The sequence below is a fragment of the Tympanuchus pallidicinctus genome, unplaced genomic scaffold (genome assembly GCF_026119805.1).
Source record: "Tympanuchus pallidicinctus isolate F22 unplaced genomic scaffold, pur_lepc_1.0 scaffold3, whole genome shotgun sequence".
Taxonomy (NCBI): Eukaryota; Metazoa; Chordata; class Aves; order Galliformes; family Phasianidae; genus Tympanuchus; species Tympanuchus pallidicinctus.
In genome coordinates, this window is record NW_026294747.1 from 65,149,357 (window position 1) to 65,170,810 (window position 21,454).

Below are 21,454 nucleotides of genomic sequence, written 5' to 3' on the forward strand. Positions count from 1 at the left end.
CATGCTGTCCATTTTGCATGAAGTAAAATGAGTACAGGGCCTAGTATGAGCAAAATATGATCCTGAACCTTCTACCAATAAACCCCATATCTGAGCTGTAACAACAGTCTGCTAAATACAGAACACAAGAAGCCCCTGAAGAAAGGTACTGTCAATGACAGTGTATTTAGATAAGTACACCAAAACTTTGGCTACCAAATTTAGGCTAACAAAATCTAATGTTCAGCTCAGTTCCTTTGCTGTCCAAAATACTGCTGTCATTTGATACTACATGAGCATGCACTGTTTAGTTTTACTACCTTCGGTGATTTCGGTGCCTCGTAAGACGAAAGAATCACATCTCTGCATGCAAAACAGCTTCCAGTGAAGCTTTACAGATGGAGCATTCAGCTCAGTTCAATTCCTATGCTGCTGTTCCTTTCACTTAGTGTTACTGCAAAAACAGAAGTACAAAACCACGCGGATTTATATTTTAATACAGTGCTAGCTGATTCCTACAATCCAGAGGTAGTTGAACTTTCATCTGCCAAAACTTCTGGAAATTACACATCTCAAAAGAATCAACAACATTCCAAAACAATCAGATAAGCACACCCAGAGATGTGGTGTAATAGTAAGAAGTTAGTGAAGTCATACTTCACTAACATTTCAGATTAAGGTTAACGGGTGCATTTAAATGCAGGAGTTATCCCCTAAAAATACCTATTTCATTGCAAGGCACTATCAAATACAAAACCATCACAAACCCACCCTCTCTTTACATATATACTTCTATTTTTATTTCAAATTTCTAGATCATATCGATAAATTTCTGAAAGCTTATTAAGCCTCAAGTATTGTCAGATGGAAAAGACATACTTTAAAACCAACAGCAGTGGTTGAGAAGTGGTCATTTTTAAACTCACTCTCTCCTTGAGTAGGAACTGATGTACAATGCTCGGTAGGTACTTCTGAGTTTAGTTTTAGTTTCAAATCTGTTTAATGCTGTACAACCATTTTAAGTGCAGTAGGATAATATTGTAGGATAATAATAGGATATTTTAAGGATAGAACAATTTTTTTTTCATGTTACTTTACCTATTCTTTAGATTTTCCAGGTAGGAAGAACACAGAACTGTTAAGCTGAAGAACAAAGAGAAATGATATCACTGTCCAGAAGCTGGGATTAGGAATTTCACGTAACCTAATACACTCAACACTGCGGATCCTCTAATCTCACACCCTTCCACCCATCCAATCCTTGTACTTTGAGTCAGTCCAGTTACTGATCCCAAACCTCAGTCTCCACATGCAAGCTAAAAACTGTTCTGCGGTTACTTTTTAAAAGTTCTTTCTTTGACATGAGTAAGTGCTGCACTCGAAGCCTATTTTAATGAACTTCCCATCCTTTGTCATCTTTACACTTGGACTAAACTGACACAGTGAAAGCCCTGGGGCTGAGATGTGTCGTTTTATGTGCGCTATGCGTCCCTCTGCCTGTGCATAGATTAGATGCAACATATACAGGCTAAAAATGTTGTAATTTAAAGGTGGAAAAAGAAAACCTTTCAAATGCACTTTTAGGAACCACAGGCCAGAAATAAGGAAGAAAAGCTGCCCAAATTCCTTCCTGTAGAGAATTAGTTATCCAGTAAGCTACAAAATTCCACTGTCCAAAGAAACATGAACTTGTTTTCACTTACACAAGAAATGCAAAGGGTTGTGTTGCTTTTTTCTTGAAATCATTTCAGTAAGCACTGAGTAGCTGCCATCCAGAAATCAAAGTCTGGATGGAACTAAAGCTTTAGACAGCCAAAGCAGTTTTGAAAGCAGGTTAAACCTGTCTTACCTATCTTACACAACAAACAATCTCACAGCTAAAAATCACAGTACAGGCAAATAGAGCAGGTAGGGAAAGAATGATTTATCTAGTAGAACCCCTGTTAACACTGAAACACTTAAGTGTGGGTTGATGCAACCGAAAGCAGTGAGACATTTAGTGCTCAGAGCTGATGCATAATGTGAGCTGTGCTATGGAAGCTGAATCACCTTAAACCAGAAAAAAAAGTGAGACAGCTGGAGGGTCTATGGAACCTTGGGAGAGCTGATTAGAGTTCACTAACAGGCCTGTCACATTTGAGCAAGAAAAATGAAAATCCAGAAAGACCGAGATTTAAAGAGGAAGAGAGTTTTAAAATAATAAATATCCAATCTATGACTAAGCATTAACTAAGGTCAGTGTAGGATTTTACAAGCAGCAGCATCATCAAAATAGAAGATCACCACCACTATTGGTATATATATATATATCCAGCTATATGTATGCACATGTACAAATCAGCTAAGCTTCCTAACAATGGCATCTTCTACAGATTCACGTTTTTGAGACATAAATGGATGATTCTAATCCTTCAAGTTCACTCTTCAATAACATAAGCAATCCCTTTAGTAAAAAACAAAACAGGTATTTTTAGAGGGAAAATTTATTTATTTTCGTTATCTTGTTCTTAAAACTGTCAGCACTAATAGATCCACTACACCTCTGTCAAATGCTGCATTGTTTGATTTCAATCTCTATTAACAATCTGCACCTTGCTAATCATTTGATGTTTGTCTACCCTCCAGCTTCTAGTTACTGAACCATAATATTAGTGCCTATAAGAGAGTCCTATACAGTCAGTTTTCCTTTTCCCAAGAAGGTACCTACAGACTGCAATCATGTCGTTCCTTTGCTAATATAAAGAGATTTCAAACTATACATCAGTCTCAAAAAGAAGCAATAGAAGGAGATTTATCAGATAACCCAACTGATCACTAAATCCCTGCCTTCCAGAGATCCATAAGCTCTAACAAAACCAGGCAACTGACAGCCTGTTTTTCTGAGCACTGCTTGAATAGCACATCTACAGTTATAAACAGTCTCTCCTAACATAGGGCACAGGAATTGAACCATTTAAATAGTTGGTCTTTTGCTGACCAAACATTAAAAGTGATTGTTCAAACAATGACAACGTTTTATCATTGTGTCAAGAAAGAAAGACAGATAGCACCCCTTCCAACCTTTTTATTAACTCTTGAGATTTTCCTATCTTCACTGTGTTTCCTGTGTATGTATAACAACAATAAAACAAAATAAAAGCAAGACAATAGCCACTGCATGAAAAAGCCGAGAGCACGTAAGCAGCTTCCTTATAGCACATTAGGTCATTTCCTTCAGAGACATTTCATCCACTCCTTTTAAAAATCAGTTATACTAATACTGTACTCTCCTGAGCCAAGTAATAATAAAAAGGCCCTCTTGCAAAATACTTGGTCAGGGAATTGGTAATGAGTTAACCAACCTTCCACTCCAGACCACTGGCTTAAAACCAAGCCTTGCTTGATCGTGCCTAAAAGGCTCTGCTACGTGATGTAAGTCTGATGATCTGTGGGAAATAAAAGGGGCTGCTATTCTTGGCAAGGTCATGCCATCTCACACTGGCACTCTTATCAGTCTGAAGTTTCATCAGAAAATACAAATATCCTCTACAGCAGAATCACTGACTTATCTGGGAGGAAGATCCTGCCTTTGATGAATACGAAAGTACTTCAAGACAACACTTCTCCCTCGCAACATCCAGGCTAAAGATGCAGTGGCATGGGTATTTTGTGTTCTGTTTATCCCACATATTTCACAGTTTTTCTGCATGTACCAATCCAAGCATTACCACCACTTACCATTGTTTTAAACTTCATCCTCCCCTTATTTTTCCAATCGTTTTCACTCACTTTCTGGAGCAAAAAAGCTCTAACAACGCCATCACCCTCATGCTGCCGAAACACCACCAGCACTCTTAGCAGCAAACAGCAAGAGACAAGCATAAAGCCAGCACAACATTTTAGTATTGATTTCTCTAGGAAATTTAAATCCCGCAGGGCATAAACATCAATTTAATCTGTATGCAACTACAAAATGGCTTCGCTCCTTGTTTCAGGCAAAACACTGCTACAACTCGAGTAGAAACATACCAGTTGTGAGGACAGACAGACTGAACAAGCACCCCAAAGCTGCCAGTAATTAGCAACAGAGTTAGAGGCTACAATTGTAGAATCCAGGCAAAGACAATCACCAGCCTAACACAAAGCTATTGCTGAGTGCCTCAACCAGTGGCATCTCACCTTGCCAAACTGGAAAGCAACCTACCATCAAGACGACCACCACTGTGCTGCAAAGTGACAGCCTCACACCTCACCTTCAGGCTGCCTTGCCTCCACCTGACAACATGAACAATGAAACAACAGCTCCACGTACTAATTGCTGTTTTCTGAGCTGCCCTCGCTCCACCAGGCTGCTTTCCCTGCAGACAAAGAGCCACATGTTATTGCTACCCTCAACCAGCAGCACCTGCTCAAGCAGCAATGAGCACCTGATGAAAACACTTCCTGAAAAAACAGAAAGGCAAACTCCATGTTGCTACATTTATGTAATCTTAGGCTGAGTTCTTTAAAGTGAAAACACCTGTTTTCTAATTACTGAGAACTCAGGCCCAGTGTGCTCTGAAATTCCCGTTTTCCTAGCCAAGCACTTAAACTGCTGTTTCGTTTAAGGATGCATCCTGTTGTATATTGAATGAGAAAGATGCATTTTCACACTTGACACACCAGTAACATATGGCACTTAAGAAAAAAGACTCCTTCTTAGTACAGTGCAAAAAACACAGACATGTCTGTGTCACCCCAGCCAATACATAAGCACCAAGTAGTGTCAGCAGAATTCAGGGCACCAGCATTGTTTGCAAGTGATGGATTTATGTGCGTAACAAACTGTAAATTACTTAATAAATACAGATGCAGGATTTTATGGACAATGCGTTTGCTTGCAAAACTTGGCACCTTCTATCCATCTCCCCCTGCTGATGACAGTTGGGTGGCAGAATCAGATTGCTGAAGGTATAAAAATGTAATACAATCAGCACAGTGGGCAGCTACAGTGTTAAGAAGCCACTAGCAGGAAAACAACGTGAATGCCGAGCCCTGCACAAAAGCTAACAGCTTCAAGACAACCCCCTACTCCAGATAATTATCCTACCTGCAAGGCAGGGTTCATTAATTGCTGCTGCAGCTTCACAGCTCTACCATATCTGACCTCATATCTACATACAGACTGCTCAGATTGCCATCAACATACCAGCACATCATTTAAGTATCTGTTGTTTGTACGTGTAACCAATGCCAGAACCCCAACTTTTGTACTGTTTTCCTTCAGCATACATCACATACACCTCTGTAGTATTTACTTCACTGACTGGTGACCAGGGAAGAAGATTTTCCCCCAAGAATCATTACTTTTGCAGGTGTTCACCAGAACAAGTTCACTGGGTGCAAGCAAGGACAACCATAATGTTCTCCAGCCCAGTGTCAACATGAATTTTCAGGAGTCAGGAGTAGAATCAACACTGACGTGATCATCAAGATTATTAAAGTATGTCAGTGGCTCAGAGTGATCTGCCACTGTAGTTTTATAGCTGCTGTGATCACCTGTGTCACTGAGCTGCAGATATTGTCATCTCTCTGTGAAGTTGCCATGGTTTTAACTAAAGAAACGTGTACGTTCCTTATTAGAAAAGGTTCCCAAAACAGCCAACAAGCACAGCTATATGATCAGCATCTGAACTCCAGTTGTGAGCTTGGCTTTCAAAGAGGATGGCTGCAAGCAGAAAAAGGATGTGACAAAAAAGATGTTTACGATACAATCAAAATCCAGGAAAATAAAAGCATAACAGCAAACCTTCAACTTATCTGCATGGATCTCTGAATGAGAGGATGTAAACAACAGGCACAGACCAAACTTCACTTGTTTGTTTCTAGATCACAACACTCTATCCAACCCTTAAGCAAAACAGGATACAGGGTGTTACTGAATGATTTCCCCTGAAATCTGATTGAGAAAGATTAGAGCAATTGGAGCACAGTGACACACACTTTTAAATCCCTCAAATCACAACTAATGTAAGGTCTAACTTTTCTCTCAAAGATCATCCGGCGACTCTCTGCCATTTTCAGCAGGCAGAAACACACATCCCAACCTCAAAGGAAAAAAATCATGAGACAGAATCCCCTGCCCTCTACTGGCACACAAGCTGCACTGAAGCCTGCATACACACACAGCAGCTGAAGAGCTGCTTTAAGGCTTAGTATACTATTCCTCATAGTTTGTGAAGATCTGTAATGTATTGGACGTGTCAAACTTGCTGCATAATCTCACATGAAAACTATACTTCAGCATCATTGCACCTCTTCCTGCAGAGCCAGGTAGAATGAGAAGCTTTAAAGTACTTCTACTAGCAAGATAATACATTCATTAACTGCAAATAAATTCTAAGAAATTATATAACACATGTAATGTTTGCAGCACATATCCAAGAACTCTGAAAGACAAAAGTAATTTCTACAAAATTCTCTTCCCCTAAAAAACCACTTTCTGGCATACCTGCAAGCTTTCACGATTACAGTCAGCCAAAATGCATTTGGCCCAGGAGTGGAGAAGCAGGTTCACAACTCTGCAAAAATGACTTTGCAGCACACCTTGATGCCAGATGTAGAAATCCTCAGCCAGATTTCTGGCTCATTTGCTCATTTGAGATGGTGCCATGTAAACCTCAGGATGACTTCATAAAGTGCTTGTTGTGACTGACCGTTTCACTTCCATCTTCTGTTGCAGACAGATTTAGAAGTGCCATCACTTAACCTTCTGGATTTTGCAAGTAGTTATTACTCACAGTAAGTATCCTCTTACTGATGTGAACAACAGATTTACACTGCTGTAATTGCATTTGTGAATGCAATTCTTGATTCCTGAAAGTAAATTCCCCATGTAGAATAGGCCTAAAAAGAATTGAATAAGCACAAGGATCCTGACTGCATCTTTCATACAAAAAGTAAATGAGGTTTAATCACATTAAAGCCAAAAAAAGCAGCCTGAAAAGCAGCACAGCTTTAACTATGAAACAAGAGAAAGCCTGATAGTATCAGAGTAACTCCCACAGAGCTCATCCATACCCTGAAACACGTTCAGAACACACCCTGTTTTCAGAGCTGTCACACAACAAATGCAGATGCAAGCTTGCCATCACCACACAAACAACAGAAGATGACATTTCAATAATACCACTAAGGAAAAGTAGGAGATGCATACAGCCTACACTATGTACAGCAGTTCTTTCTCAAAGCAATTCATCTGTTAGTTACCAAATAGCTAGACCCTCGGGATGAAACAAAGCAAAAGCATACAAGGTTCCAAGGAATCTACAGGAAAACAATCTCCTTTTTGCTGTAGATCCTACAGCACTAAAATTAAAAAAAAAAAAAAAGGTATGTGTGCTTTTAAAGCTTATGAAATCCTACAACAAGTGAGGTTTTCATCTGCCCTACTTAGCCTCAACACACGTAGAGACAATTTCTACCCACTCATTCCTGCGTCAGAGTTGTCTGACATCCTAAATAGTTCTTCTCCGACTCTGCATTTGTCTGAACCCTGACATTCATGAAGTACAAATGTATCCTCTTCAACCATGAGCTTCCTAGCTGCATAAGCCCATCATACTGCAGAGCCACACCTACGAACAGAGTAGAAATTGGTATTTTAAACACAATCTATTTGAATCTCTGTTTGCATAAATAACCTCCACAATTAAATACTGTTTCAAGTACAGAAGAAAAACAAAGTCACAACAGTATCCCTTGTGATTGCGGACAAGAGCACAGAGGTTGGAGAAAATAAAAGGCTTGTAAAAAAAGCGCTCAGGATTTGTTTTGAAGTGTATCAATAACCAACATTTTATTCTGCAAAGTCATTATTTTAGAAAACTCTCAAGAAGAGTTGAAAAGTGTTTTTAAGATGCCACTGGATGATGTACTGGCAGAAAAGAAAAAAAAACAAAACAGCTTCTCAAATTTCCTGTATTTTTCCCCTTGAATTACACAGGCAGTAGTGATTCTGCTCCCACCTCTATATGTAAAATACCAGCTGATTTTGCTGCACTAAAAATTCTGGAGTGCAAGATCTTTTCCTTTCTAAATCACAAGACAGGAAAATGACTTCTGTTTCATTAGCAGAAAACTCTGGAGATAAGTGAGCATCTCATGGCAGGTCCAGGAACTGAACATAGATTTCAGATTTTCTGAGTTACAGCCTGGTGCCTTAGGCAGAGGCCTAGTCTTTTTTTCACTTAACAAAGCTATCAAAGTCAAAGCTCTTATTTAAAAATTGACAATGCAGCTTAGTAACAAATAGCAAGAATACTTGCAAAGAAGTAATCGAAGTTAAATCGTTGCTGCTTCTTTAGTTAACATCTGCAAAAGCTTGTTCCCAGCAAACTGTCAAAAATGTTTCCAGCAGGCTCATTCAGAAGTCATACCAGTTTCTGTACGTACAATTCACAATACTGACATTACTGCCAGAGCTCCCATCTTTGTGTTTGAACTGTATTACCATTAGTTCTGCAGCACTGTCAGCATACTTACTGACTTTATACCCCAGCTTTTCAGCATGAATCCTCTTGGCCATGAACTGCCCTTCAATCAAGGCTCGTATTTCCACCTCCTTTGGAAAGTTCAAAACCTGTATCAAAAGAATGAATGCATTAAGTTAACCAGCATCTTACACAGTATACAACGCCAGGCTGGTGACAAGTTAAAAGCACAAGACAGATTTACAGCTCATTATCCTTGTCTTCACTCTGAAGTTAGCTTTCAACTAGGCCAGTCCTCTATTCGTATGCATAAGACACATAAAGACTCAAAAACGCAACCTGTAACCTTGGAACTGCAGGCAAATCCATCAGTCCTGAAATCAATGCAGAACGGAAAGAGGACTAGTGTGAGTTGTAAACTATTAGTATTTCTCAACACCAAAGGCTGCTTAAGGATCAATACCTCAAAAACTGAAAAATTAAAGTATATAAAATTCAAACGCTTCAAGCAATGCCAGGGAGTTTAAATCTATGCATTTCTGTCTGCACAGAAGTGAAACAAGCTTTTTGTTAGTTGTTACAAGTAGCATCTTTCAGTCCTCTGTTAACCAGATGAAAGCTGGCAGAAGTGGGAAAACATTGAACTAAAAAAAAAGAACGTTTCACAAAAAAGTTGACTTTTTCCATGTACCACAACCAGTGCCTACAAACTTGTGAAACAGCAAGAAGCAACTAAGCGCTCATTTAAACAGCAGGCACTTGGAACTTGGAAGAGAGCATCTCAGGCAAGAGATAACAGCAAACATTTCAAGCTTTGGCAGCACACCTTCAAGGTTTTAGGCAATAACTAGATTATCACTACCTTTTGGTTGTTGCTGTTGAATCTGTGAATCCCAACTGCTTCAGGAGTGATTTCCATCACGTCAAAGTAGAAACCTGCATCAGTCAACATTCAAGAGTGTCATGTTTTCTCCTAGCTCAAAGCTGTAATCTTATTTCAGCACAGAGCTGAAATAATAAATACAAATCATTATGTTTAGAAAGACATTTGATATACCATACAGCTTGTTTCTTAACTAATTTCAGTCCAGATTTAATAAGTTTAATTACTTTTGGCTTTACAAAAAAGAGGCTGGCTCTAGGCCTCTAACACTTCATTAGAAATCTAAGCAAAACAATAAAAGATAAGTCTACCAAAAAAGTTCCTATCCACCAGATCATGTACATATGCAAGTAGCACAGTACTAAGATAATATATAATAGAAATAGTTTCAGTAAATTATTTGCAAAGTTGAAAGAAAAAAAAATGAAAAAGAGAGGTTTGTAAGAAGTGTGTAGGAATAGCAGAACATTCCATGCACTGGATTAGATTTCATGAATTTATGAGAGAGCATCAGATGTTTTAAGTCACAAAGCAGAACTGGTCTCTGAATATTATTAATGAGATCTAAGGAAATGCAGTAATGCTTTGCAGACACTTAGAGGAAAAAGTGTGAAAAAGATTTCCTTTGTGCTGATGGCAATTTGGTCAGAAAAGATACTCAGGAAAGGAGACAAAAAAAAAACAAAACAAGAACTGGAAAGCTGATCAGAGCAGCTAGGAGGAAGCTAAGCTAGGAGAGCAGCTTAGGAAGCTAAGCACAGACTGCAAGGGTCAGGTCTTCAGAATGAGAATATGCTGCCCTAGGAGACCAATAAGCATTAGCCCCCAAGAAAACTTCACCCTAGCAGCTGCCTCTGCTCATCTCCACATCTCCAAAGCCTCCAAAGGCATCATCTTGCTCAGTGCGCAGGGAACAAGGGATAAAAGAAAGGAAGCCAAATCAGGCTCTTCTCCACTCTGCTTTGTTCAGGAAATCAGAGACTCCTATATTTTTACATGTTTAAATATCTCCAAATAACCCAGAAGTCACGCAAGGTTATCAGTTATCAAAACTGAAGGACAGGTTTCACAGAACATCCATTTTTATAGAGGACTGAGTTACCCAAGTGAATATATCGTAACACAAGTTTCAAATTCTAGGCAGTGTCCTGCTATCCCTGATACCAATAACAAGGTTTTCATCAACTTCCATTTTTCTTTCACTATTGTCTGACTTTTGGAATAATTTCCTCCTATCAACTGACCTGATTCATCTAGTGGCAAGAAATGCCTGACCACTTTAACACCCCCCAGAGACTGGATTTGACAGGACATAACATGAATTCACTGAATGGCCAGGGTTGGAAGGGACCTCAAGGATCAGCAATCTCCAACTTCCTGCCACATGCAGGGCCACCAACCTCCACATTCAATACCAGACCAGGCTGCCCAGGGCCACATCCAACCTGGCCTTGAACACCTCCAGGGACGGGGCATCCACAGCCTCTCTGGGCAGCTGTTCCAGCACCTCACCACTCTCTCTGTAAAGAACTTCCCCCTGACATCCAACCTAAATCTTCCCTCCCTCAACTTAAAACCATTTCCCTTGTCCTGCAGTTGTCAACCCTTTCCAAGAGTTGATTCCCCTCCTGTTTGTAGGCTCCCTTTAGGTACTGAAAGGCTGCCATGAGGTCACCCCACAGCCTTCTTTTCTCCATGCTGAACAAGCCCAGCTCCCTCAGCCTGTCCTCACAGGGGAGGTGCTCCAGTCCCCTGATCATCTTCGTGGCTCTCCTCTGGACCCTCTCCAACAGCTCCCTGTCTTTTTCATACTGGGATTCTGAACATGAAATCAGTGCTAACTTCACTTTGTCAAGAAACTGCATCTTAAATTCACTTTCCTAAAGATTGAAGTCTTCCATAGCTTAATAACCCTACAGTGTTTTTTAAAATCAATTTGACTCAGATCTAACATGATTACAATGATTTCAAATACAAAAGTCAAATATTAATCTTGATTATACAAACGCTCATCTTTCAATACCTTGAAAATGTTAAATTTTCAAAAATAGAATAATGTAAAAATTCAAATACATGATTTTTGTTAATATTTTTAAACTGTTTTGATTATTTCCTTTCATTCACTTAGCCTAATGTTGGGCAAAATCAGGGATGAAGTGGCCTTTACAACACATGTAGGGGAAAATGCAGGACATGTGGGTAAGATTTGATATTACTGCTTTATTCACATGCAAGAGCAAGATTCTAGAGAAACGTTAAGAGATCAGAATGATTGAAGACTGAGAAAAAAAAGCATGGGGCTATTTAAACCACATGGCTTGAGACCTCAGCAAAAAACAAATCTCCTTCAGAAATTACTCATTTTAAACAATCTGCAGTTAACTCCTTTTCAGTGGCCGAAAGAGATCCATAAATATCTTTTTCTTATTTTTAGTCAATTTTGAAGAAGAATACTGTAATGACACTCAGCCTGCCAAAGTATTTCTGAGCACGCCTGAAAAATTCCCCTTGCACAGCTCAACATAATTCTTCGTCCTTTTCATGACTCAAGTAGAAAGTAGGCACAACTCCTACTAAGACATGTCTTTAATCAACCTCAGGAAATCCCAGCCCTGCTAAGGCTCGTACCCAAGTTCCCATTGTTTCCAGCAGCAGTAGATGATAAGGCTTTGGAGAATTCATCCCAGGAGCCTGAAGCACACTCATTTCGGATCCTCTCTCTCATCAGAGAGCCGTTCTTAAAACTGAAACACATAAACATACCATATGCATTTTCCAAACCATTTGGCTCTAGATTTTTAAAGCAAATTGCTGTTTTATGTAATATTGCTGCTTATTACATCAATTGAAGACAGCTGGGCAATCAAAACTATACTATCCTCTCTTCATTATGGAAACAGATGGAGAAGCAAGAAACTGGGTAAGAGAGAAAACTATTACAAGACATGTTGATGAACACAGCGCAGAGATCTCTCCAATGAGTTGGCTTACATCAGGCCAGCAGATCACGCCATACTCAGTCTAGCTCTGAACAGCTACCACATCTCAGAGCACCAAGGACAGGAGTTGCAAACCAAAGCCTGGCTTATCATTGTTTCCTAGAGCCCAAAGCACTGAAGAACACACATCAGCTCTGCTCGTGCTGGCTGTAGAGCAGGACTTGGGGAGCTGTGTTTTTGTACTGAGAAATGGTCTGAATGGTGAGGAAGCTGACTTCCTGTCAGAAGCACTCTGTCATAGTAAGAAAAGGCTAGCTGTGAGATGACTGTAAGGAGGAAAAGCATCTCTTCACTGCATTACATCATTTATGATTTCAGGAGTGTTGTACTGGTATGGAGCCGGCTCGGGTCCAGTAAGACTTATGAGGCCTTGCTCCATGCCAGTATTGGCAAAGGAAGTCAAAACAGGGAAAAATTAGGAAAAAAATTGAAACTTAAATACAAAGCTTCAAAAATAGCCAAACTGTTGAGAAATCATATTATGAAAATCAGTAACTTGCAGTCAACATCAACATTCTAAACTCAACTTCACAACCCTGCTCCCACTGTCATCTACAGCATCCCATTCTTATTCAGATAAAGAAATCACACTTAAAAGGCAGATGTGAGCTCTGCTGAAGCACCTACAGTCTGATTTTGTGATACCAAAAAAAAAAAAAAAAAAAAAAGAACAATCTCAAAATCCAGAGGAAACAGGTTGCTTTAACCAGGAAGGCCATCAAATCTCCACTTCAGAAAATGCCATTTATACCCCAGCTAATTTGTAATAATTGAAACAATGTTACTACTATGACATAAGAATCAGCCCAAGTTGGGGGAATCAAAATTTCTTTAAGAGGACCGTATCTGTACACTCACAACTAATGGGTCCATCACACCTTAAGTTCTTCCCAAGCAATAGCCCCATTCACTCCCACCAATAAATTCTGTGCTGTGCTCTGTGCAATCCCGAGGATTTTGACTTCAAATGTATCTGTAAAATACTTGTATCTGTAAATATTTGCCCAAATACTCTGACTTGTAAGCTTTTTCCCTGAACACAGGGACAAGGTAGCTTCAGGTCCTCTTTCCACCTGCTTGCTTGGATAACAGCCAAACCATTCTCAGATCACAGCAGCCAAAAGCCACCATGAGGATCATCCTCTCAGCTCTGTTTCTTGAGATCTCAGTATTTTCCACATGCGCAGCCTAATCTGTCCCTGAACAGCACTGATTATACTCCTCCATGAAAAGGAACCTTTCACCTGCCCCTTTATGTTCCCTCTGGACCACTAGAATAGCACAGAAGTTGTACAGTCTGGTCAAGCTTCCGGCATTCCAGATTATTACATTTCAAAAGGCTATTATTCCTATACCTTAAATATACTATGTTAGATTCATAGTGAACTGGCTCTATGAATATATAAAAATAATTTTGTCTTTTTATTGCCATGAAAATCCATCCATCATAACTCTGCAGCTGCAGTTACCCACGCTAAACAATGAGAATGCTCTAACACTGATGCAAATGTTTCAGCAATAGATTGCCTGAGACCATACAGAATGCTGAATGTTCTATTCGTGATCATTTTGCAAAAGGAATAAAACACCAACACAGACAAATATGCTATTGATCCCAAACGTACCAAAAAGAAAAGATATTACCATAAAAGTGCCATGAATGTTTGAGAATCAACAGGATTGCAGAGGATGTGACCTTCTAAGGCTGGAGTTGGCTCCTGGATCCACAGAAACAATGTGTCACTTGTGCCAAGGCTAATCTGGAGGAGGAAAAAAAAAAGTAATTGAGGCGTTATCACAACGTGCATGGAAAGCAATACAGAAATTAAATTAAAACCATTTGTTATCACCACTAATTGTTTTTAAATTACACATTAAGTCAATTGGATTCATACTGAAGCTAGCTCTGACTTTCAGGTTGTCACATCAGTGAAATACATACTAGACAGAGACTTAGGCCTTAGTGACTGGAGCGTTAGTTAAAAATAGTTACACAGTTTGCTTAAAATCTTTCAGACAGCTTGCACATTGATAGAAATAAAACAAGCATGAAGCCAATAAACAGAAAATCAACACTGGCAGATTAATTTGACTGATAACCTACAGCTACTGCCCTTGTTACTGTTCCACATTTCATACACTCTACTTATTCAGGGACATGAACAGTTTTCAGAAATACGTTTTGACTTACTGCAATATCTCCTTCTTGAAGCCTCATCCCTGCCAACGATGCTGAAACCAGAAGTCAGATAAAAAGTTACTTGTGTGACTCAATTATAGCATACCGCATGAGACGTCACAGTACACTGAATTCACCATCTCAAAGCAGAATATAAATGGCAAGTATACTTGTGACAGCCTTGGCCTGTACACGTAAGAGTTTGGGCGATGGAGTTATTTTTGACACTGAATCAAAAACATTCAAGGCCAAGAGCTACAGAGCTGCAGGATTCTCTAAAGTTTTGTATGTTCAAGTTTTAAATACTGTGGAGCCTTATTTAAAGCACAAAGGCTTCCACTTACAGACTACTCATGTATCTATTGGACTAAACTGAATTTTAATCTCAAGAAAAATCAATTCAATTTTCAAGACATTCATCTCCCATACTGCTCATGGGAAACATTCCAGGATGAATCCTATATCTCAATCCAAACCAGGACACGCTCCTGTAATACAGCAAGCACTTTCACAGTCCTGAGAAACGGATGGCTTTGCTCTGTCTGCACTTAAACAGTTTTGAGGATTACAAAACCTGACCCTAAATTAACATCTTCCCCTATATTGGGATCTACCACTCTGCAAAAGGACAGCTCTAACTCTTAAAGAACAGCTGTAACATCCATCTCCATCTCTTTGACTCAAAAGATACAACAGCAGGCTTTGTATTCACATTTCCTAAGTCAAAAATGGAAGCAATTCGTTTTAAGAATTGGCTGTTAGGTGGAGACAAACAAAAACTGAAGTTATCAGGAGGCAAACGAAGTCACCTCCAAATAATAGGCTAAGTGGAAGTCATTTGCAATACTCTGCTTATCCGAGATGTCTATATCTAAGAATAATCAGTGAGGGATGGCTGTCAGAAAAAGCTATTAATGCTGATAAATGTGATATCCTTTCACTGTATAAAGAAGCATCTGAGAATTAATAGTATTGATCTAGAATTTCAGTACACGCATAAACATATTCACTGAATCTTACACACTTAATCATCTCACCTGGATTGTCTCCTGTAAAGGCTACTATTTTACAGTCTGGGCTAAACTCATAACGCTGAACATAATATGGAGAAATGGATCCCTAAGGAAAGAAAGAAATACAGAGCAAGGAAAAAAAGCTCAAAATTGGAAAATAACCTCACAGCGTACAACACAGTGCTGTAATATAGTTCCAAAAACCCATAGAGCAGTTGAAAAATTTCTGTATATTTAAGGCATAAATATTTTCCTGATTTTGAATGTAATTTTTTTGTCAGACAATCTCAGAAACACACGCAGATTAGATTTTGAAATAGATCAAGTAAGCAGTAGCATTTTAGCCCTGGTTCACTCTCATGTTACTTACGTCCAATAACAAACATATCCACCTATTCTGCACACATGCGTGGAATACACAGAAACTAAAAATCCAATGCAAACACAACATTAATACACATCACAACATTAAATGTTGGAACATGAGGGGTCTGGAGCACAAGTTACAAGGAGCAGCTAAGGGACCTGGGATTGCCTAGTCTGGAGAAGAGAAGGCTCAGGAGAGACCTCATTGCTCTCTACAACTACCTGAAGGGAGGCTGACCAAGGTGGGGGGGTTGGCCCCTGTGATAAGAGACAGGAATAGAGGGAATGGCCTCAAGTTGCACCAGGGAGATTGAGGCTGGACATCAGGAAATGATGGAGGTGTTCAAAAATAATGTACTGAGGGACATGGTTTGGTGAGAAATACTGGTAACAGGTGGATGGTTGGACTGGATGATCTTGGAGGTCTTTTCCAACCTCAGCAATTCTATGATTCTAATATGACACCTGTTATTTTACAGGCCAACAACGGCACTTTTTTTTTTTTAAGCCACAGCTGACAGCCACAGAGGAAAAAAATAAGAGAACACAACAACTACCCTTACAAAAGTACAAGGACTTTGCGATGTTTCTCTCCATTAGAGAAGATTAGCATTAGAATCACAAGTCAGCTACGTTAACAGACTGACTAAAGACGAATCAGTGACAGATATCTATACTGTTTCACATGTGCACCATCTAAAGCAATAGCTCTTTTCTTTTTCCTGTTAGATACTAAGACTAAATTGATCTACTTGAAGAGATGTGAGCCTTGATTTGATTCCGTCATTATGCTACATGAATTGAGGAGCTCTAAACATCCCCAATTATTCACAAAGATTAACTCCTTAATTCTACAATTTAAAACGAGGCTGCTGCTAAGTAATGCAAATGTTGAGTTCTGTTTCTGCAGCAACAAAAGCCACACACAGTTCTGCAGTAGCCAGCTGACTAGAGGACATATATGGGGATTGGGAAGAGAAAACCCCAACAATTCTCATCACTGGAGCATCTGCCAAATTGTTGGTCTTCATAGCACAGAGCATGCTAGAATCCAGGATGATCCACAGTGAAAGCTATGACAGATACCTGCTACCAGTTTCCAAAAGTGTCCTCTTCTGCTCTGACACGCATATGTACAGAATACCTGCAAGTATTAAATCAACCAACATCGCTCTGAGGGTAACTGTGCACACAGACACACACTCAAATATACTCCAAGAAAGAACCATCAGCAGAACTCTCAACAAAAAGCTCTAATTTTTTCCAGTGAGAAATATTTTGCCATTCTTTGTTGTTTGTGTGGGTTTGGTTTGCTGGTGGTTCTTATTTGTTTGCTCATTTAAACTCCTCTAGACAGGCACATACCAGAACTGAATGGGATGGCACAGGGTTTCCCAGTTTCTCCACTAACCCTGGTGCACAAGCATCAAGGCAGGATGCTGACCACACCTTTTCCCAAATTTGCAGCAGATTCATACCAGAACCTGAAAGATACAGATCAAAACAAGAAGCACAGATCATTAAACACAAAACTTGGGTAAAGAAAACACCACTACATCACAAAATTCCACCTCGTTAGAGGCAGCAGAGTTTACAAAAAACATTCTACATTCAAATAGAATGGTCTCAACCCTTCTAAGTACAATTGATACTGATGATTCTACCTAACCGCCTTTCATCTGCAAGGTTGCAGAAAATACTTCTCTGATGCACACTGCAACAGAAAAATCAGTTATTTTCAAATAAAGAAAAGAGAAAACATATCTCTCCACTGACTCCTCCTCAATCCTTCTGCTTTATAGAAATACTTCACTACTGTCTAGATGCAGCAGTGTCACCTGAAGGCAAGTTGTCCTCATCTGAGACCTAACAATGAAGAAACTCTATCCTAGGCAGCTTGGCTATGCACTACTATCTTTGAGCATCAAACCAGCACCTACATCCACTGCCCACATTGACTCATCTTCCTCCATATCAGTGCTTCCTTCTTCAAAGACAATGAAATAAAAATACCAGTTGCAAAAATAAAAACAAAAACAAAAAAACCACCCTAGCTTAGAATCATAGAATCATTGAGGTTGGAAAAGACCACTAAGATCATCAAGTCCAACCACCACGCCATCACCACCGTGACCACTAAGCCACATCCCTCAGTGCCACATCTCCACGTTTCTTGAAAACCTGCAGGTATGCCAATTCTACCACTTTCCTGGGCACATCATTTTCTGTTTCATCTCTCATTGCTTTTTTCTCCTCACTATTTTATTTGCACTGTCCCAGTTTATAAAGTTAACTGAAGCAGTGATCAAATCTAAGCAACCTGCTAAGCACTCCACATCCCTTGCTTGTATTTCTAGGATGTCTTTAATTGCACATTTCATTAGACTTGAAAAATCTGTAAGCACTACTGGTTAATGCTGTTCAGGGACATATTAGTCTTACACTGGATTAACAACATTTTCATTTTGAAGACTGTCTAGCCTGTGACTTATTTATCTCAGAAACACAACCACGTTCTCAGCCGAGCACTGGAATACCTGAAGTTTACTTCAATTCAATACATCTTGAAACTGTGAAAAAACACAAAGACAGTGAAGTTGACCCAGCAGGCACTGTCTGTGGAATAAGATGACACTCACAGTGCTGGGACACAGAGGAAGAGAAGGTTTGTAACCTTTGTAACCTTGTAACCTTCAGGCAGCATTACACAAGGCTCTTACTCTGAACAAATCCACAAGTCTGCCATACTCCCTCTGCATACCCCACTGCTGGTTAATCGTGCACAAATAAGCTGACATTATCAATTCCCAGCAGCCTTTCTCCACAGATCAAAGACATTTATTTCTAAAATATCTATTCATACAGCTCAATCCTAAGCATCACCAACAAGGTCTGGACTTAGTGCTTTGCACTGCGCAAGCACCTGAATAAACCAAGCCAAACAGCAGGAAATTTGAACTATACTTAGTAACATTTACAATAGAATTAAATTTGTTAAATTCAATTCATCTAATTTCACGCAAATTAAACACACTTAAATTATGCACCAGTTAGTTTCCTTCTCCACTGTTAGAGTCATTACCACCAAGAGAAGGAAAGATGATGACTCAGACCAGCTTTTCTCACTTCTCTTAAATCTAGCCATCCCTCCTGCCTAGGAAACCTGAGTCCAGCATCACCATCTGCTCTTCCAAGGGATGAAGAGAGTGAGCAGCCTCTTCCCAGGCCTCCCAGGCATAATAGGGCTGCCTAGGAAGAATTAAGGAAAGCTAGAAAGTTTCCTTGAAAATCTCCTAACCAGCGATCAAGGAAGTCTTTAAATAAATAGGAACTTTATTAGAGAAAGGGTAGCTGTTGTTTCCTCAGAATTTAAATCCTTCACCCCCATACCCTGCAAGCATAGGGAAACACTCAACCAGTATCTTCCAATGCAGTTTTTGAAGATATAAGGAGTGCTTCCAATCTTTCCTCCATAAAAATAGAGAAAACAGTAACATTTATGACTGAAAAGGTCTAAGCTAATATATAAACTGAAACAGCACTTCAGTTTTATTGACTGGTAGACACAGTCACACAGAGACTCTGTTATGCCCTGATAAAAGATAGACAAACTAATTTACCTCACTCTCAAAAACTCATTTAAAAGATGTGAAACAATTACTTGATAAGAAGAACCTGCTTATTGGCCCAGATCACCCTATCCAGCTACACACACCTGAGAAAGAAACCAGAGAGCTGGATGCTCCCTGGAACTGCTTCCTCCTTCAATTACATGTGGAGCAACACAACGAGCACCTAACTCAAGCACCTCTGGTTATGATCTATGCCAGTTCTAGAAATAAAAGTGAGTAAAAAATGGCTTAAGAACATCATTGTAAGTTTAACATAAAAATAAGTAATACAATTAAAAACAAGGAAGAAAAAACAACAAAATGCAACCCTTCAACTTGCCACTCCAGATGTCACCCCATCAGTAATGAGGAAGGTCAACAGTCAAGTCCACAGTCTGGTAAGAATGGAGGAAAGGTTCAACACAGAAGTGAGCAGAATTCAGCATCCCACTGCAAGCATCACTGACTTAACATGAAGTGTTCAGGAGCACAACTGGGACTTGCTAACATTTACTGCTTATATAAAAATACAAGGTTGGAAAAAAATCATCACCAAGACCAAAAGAAACCGACTAACTGGCTTCATTAATCAACAACCCAAAGATCAGTATTTGCATATATTTATAAACAGGTAAGTGCATTTGTGTTACAGCGCTCCAGATTGCCTTCTCAAGAGCCCAGATCATAAGCAGCATAACTCTGCTGACACCAACAGCCTACATCAAGAGTAAGTTCAGCTTACTGTGCTTCCTTCTGAATAGGCTTCAGCTCTAAGCATCCTAATTTGGTTGAACAATAGAAGCAAGTATGCTAAGCTATAATTTGCCTAAGGCTCCTAGAAAAGCATTACAAAAGATAAAGCTTCTCTAGGTCAAGAGCTGAGTAGCTGCTCTTTAAGGTATCTTCTAAAAGAAACAACACCTGAAGTGGCCACTTCATTCATATGTCCCAAATGTATCTTACTTTTACCTTCCACACAATATAAATAAAAATCATTCTTTGTTCCACCAGAATGTAAGTTGATTTCTTTCAAATCAATCAGACAAGGTGCTCAGCCATTCATAAGGAGCCCATAAAGTTCATCTGAACTTTGTGAGATTGGATCTTTAAGAAGAAAAATGCCTAAAACTGACTAGCACATTCCCTACAACATCATGAAAATTTGAAGAGAGAATTGTGCAGAACTAAGCAATTTGACAAGTTTTTTAAAGGCAATATGTCCTGAAGTCACACCTACAGAAATGAAGATTAAGCCTATTACATGAACATTATTGAGACGTGTTTCAAACTACAACACACAGGTGCAACATAAAAGATCAAGGGAATTGCAAGAAATCGTATGTGACAAGCAAGTTTTACAGATGGATCCAAATAACTGCTGCAATTATATTTCAGTACTGAAATTAGAATTCTCTCTCATTACATTAACAGAAGATAAGAATGTACAAGACCAAATACAGCTTACATCACCAAAAAGTCTTCTGCGTTGTAAAGAGAACTGTAACATCCTGCTTAGTTCCCTTATCTTTTTTCACAGAGATTTAATAATCTTACATGCTCTGAACAGTAGATAACATTGATTCACGTTACGTAAATATCCAGAGGTACAACAGATAGGCTCTCCTTAGAGCTGTTCAAAAAAATGCAACACATGTTCTATGAAAATCTTCTAATGAAGCAACGTATTCCTTTGTCAGAAAAAAGCATCCTGAAGCTCTCAGTCTCTGTTTGAAACGCAGGACACGGAGCTTTGTGGAGGTCGCTGAGTGGCTGAAATGCTCAGTACTTGGGCCTACTGAGGAGCAAAGTAGCAATTCTGTGGGCAATAATACACATGCACAAATTTAGCTGTGAAAATACACAGCTAACAGAACAAGACAAGATGACAGATGCAGTAATCACACAATTGCTTCAAAATAGGAATGGATTGTCTTGCAATTTTTAAGGTCTCAAATATAAATGGGATACCTGGTA

General features: G+C 39.3%; 1 protein-coding gene across 2 annotated transcripts in view; it reads right to left on the minus strand.

The window, feature by feature from the left end:
- XYLB (xylulokinase) overlaps positions 1–21,454 on the minus strand; it is an 80,634-nt gene that overhangs the window by 46,625 nt on the left and 12,555 nt on the right. For both annotated transcript variants that reach the window (XM_052693172.1, XM_052693173.1), the window contains exons 9-15: positions 17,235–17,353; positions 15,528–15,609; positions 14,503–14,543; positions 13,956–14,071; positions 11,941–12,056; positions 9,292–9,365; positions 8,482–8,578 (exon numbers count right to left, since the gene is read on the minus strand). In XM_052693172.1, the coding sequence (XP_052549132.1) occupies positions 8,482–8,578; positions 9,292–9,365; positions 11,941–12,056; positions 13,956–14,071; positions 14,503–14,543; positions 15,528–15,609; positions 17,235–17,353 (645 nt within the window). The remainder of the gene's footprint in view (positions 1–8,481; positions 8,579–9,291; positions 9,366–11,940; positions 12,057–13,955; positions 14,072–14,502; positions 14,544–15,527; positions 15,610–17,234; positions 17,354–21,454) is intronic.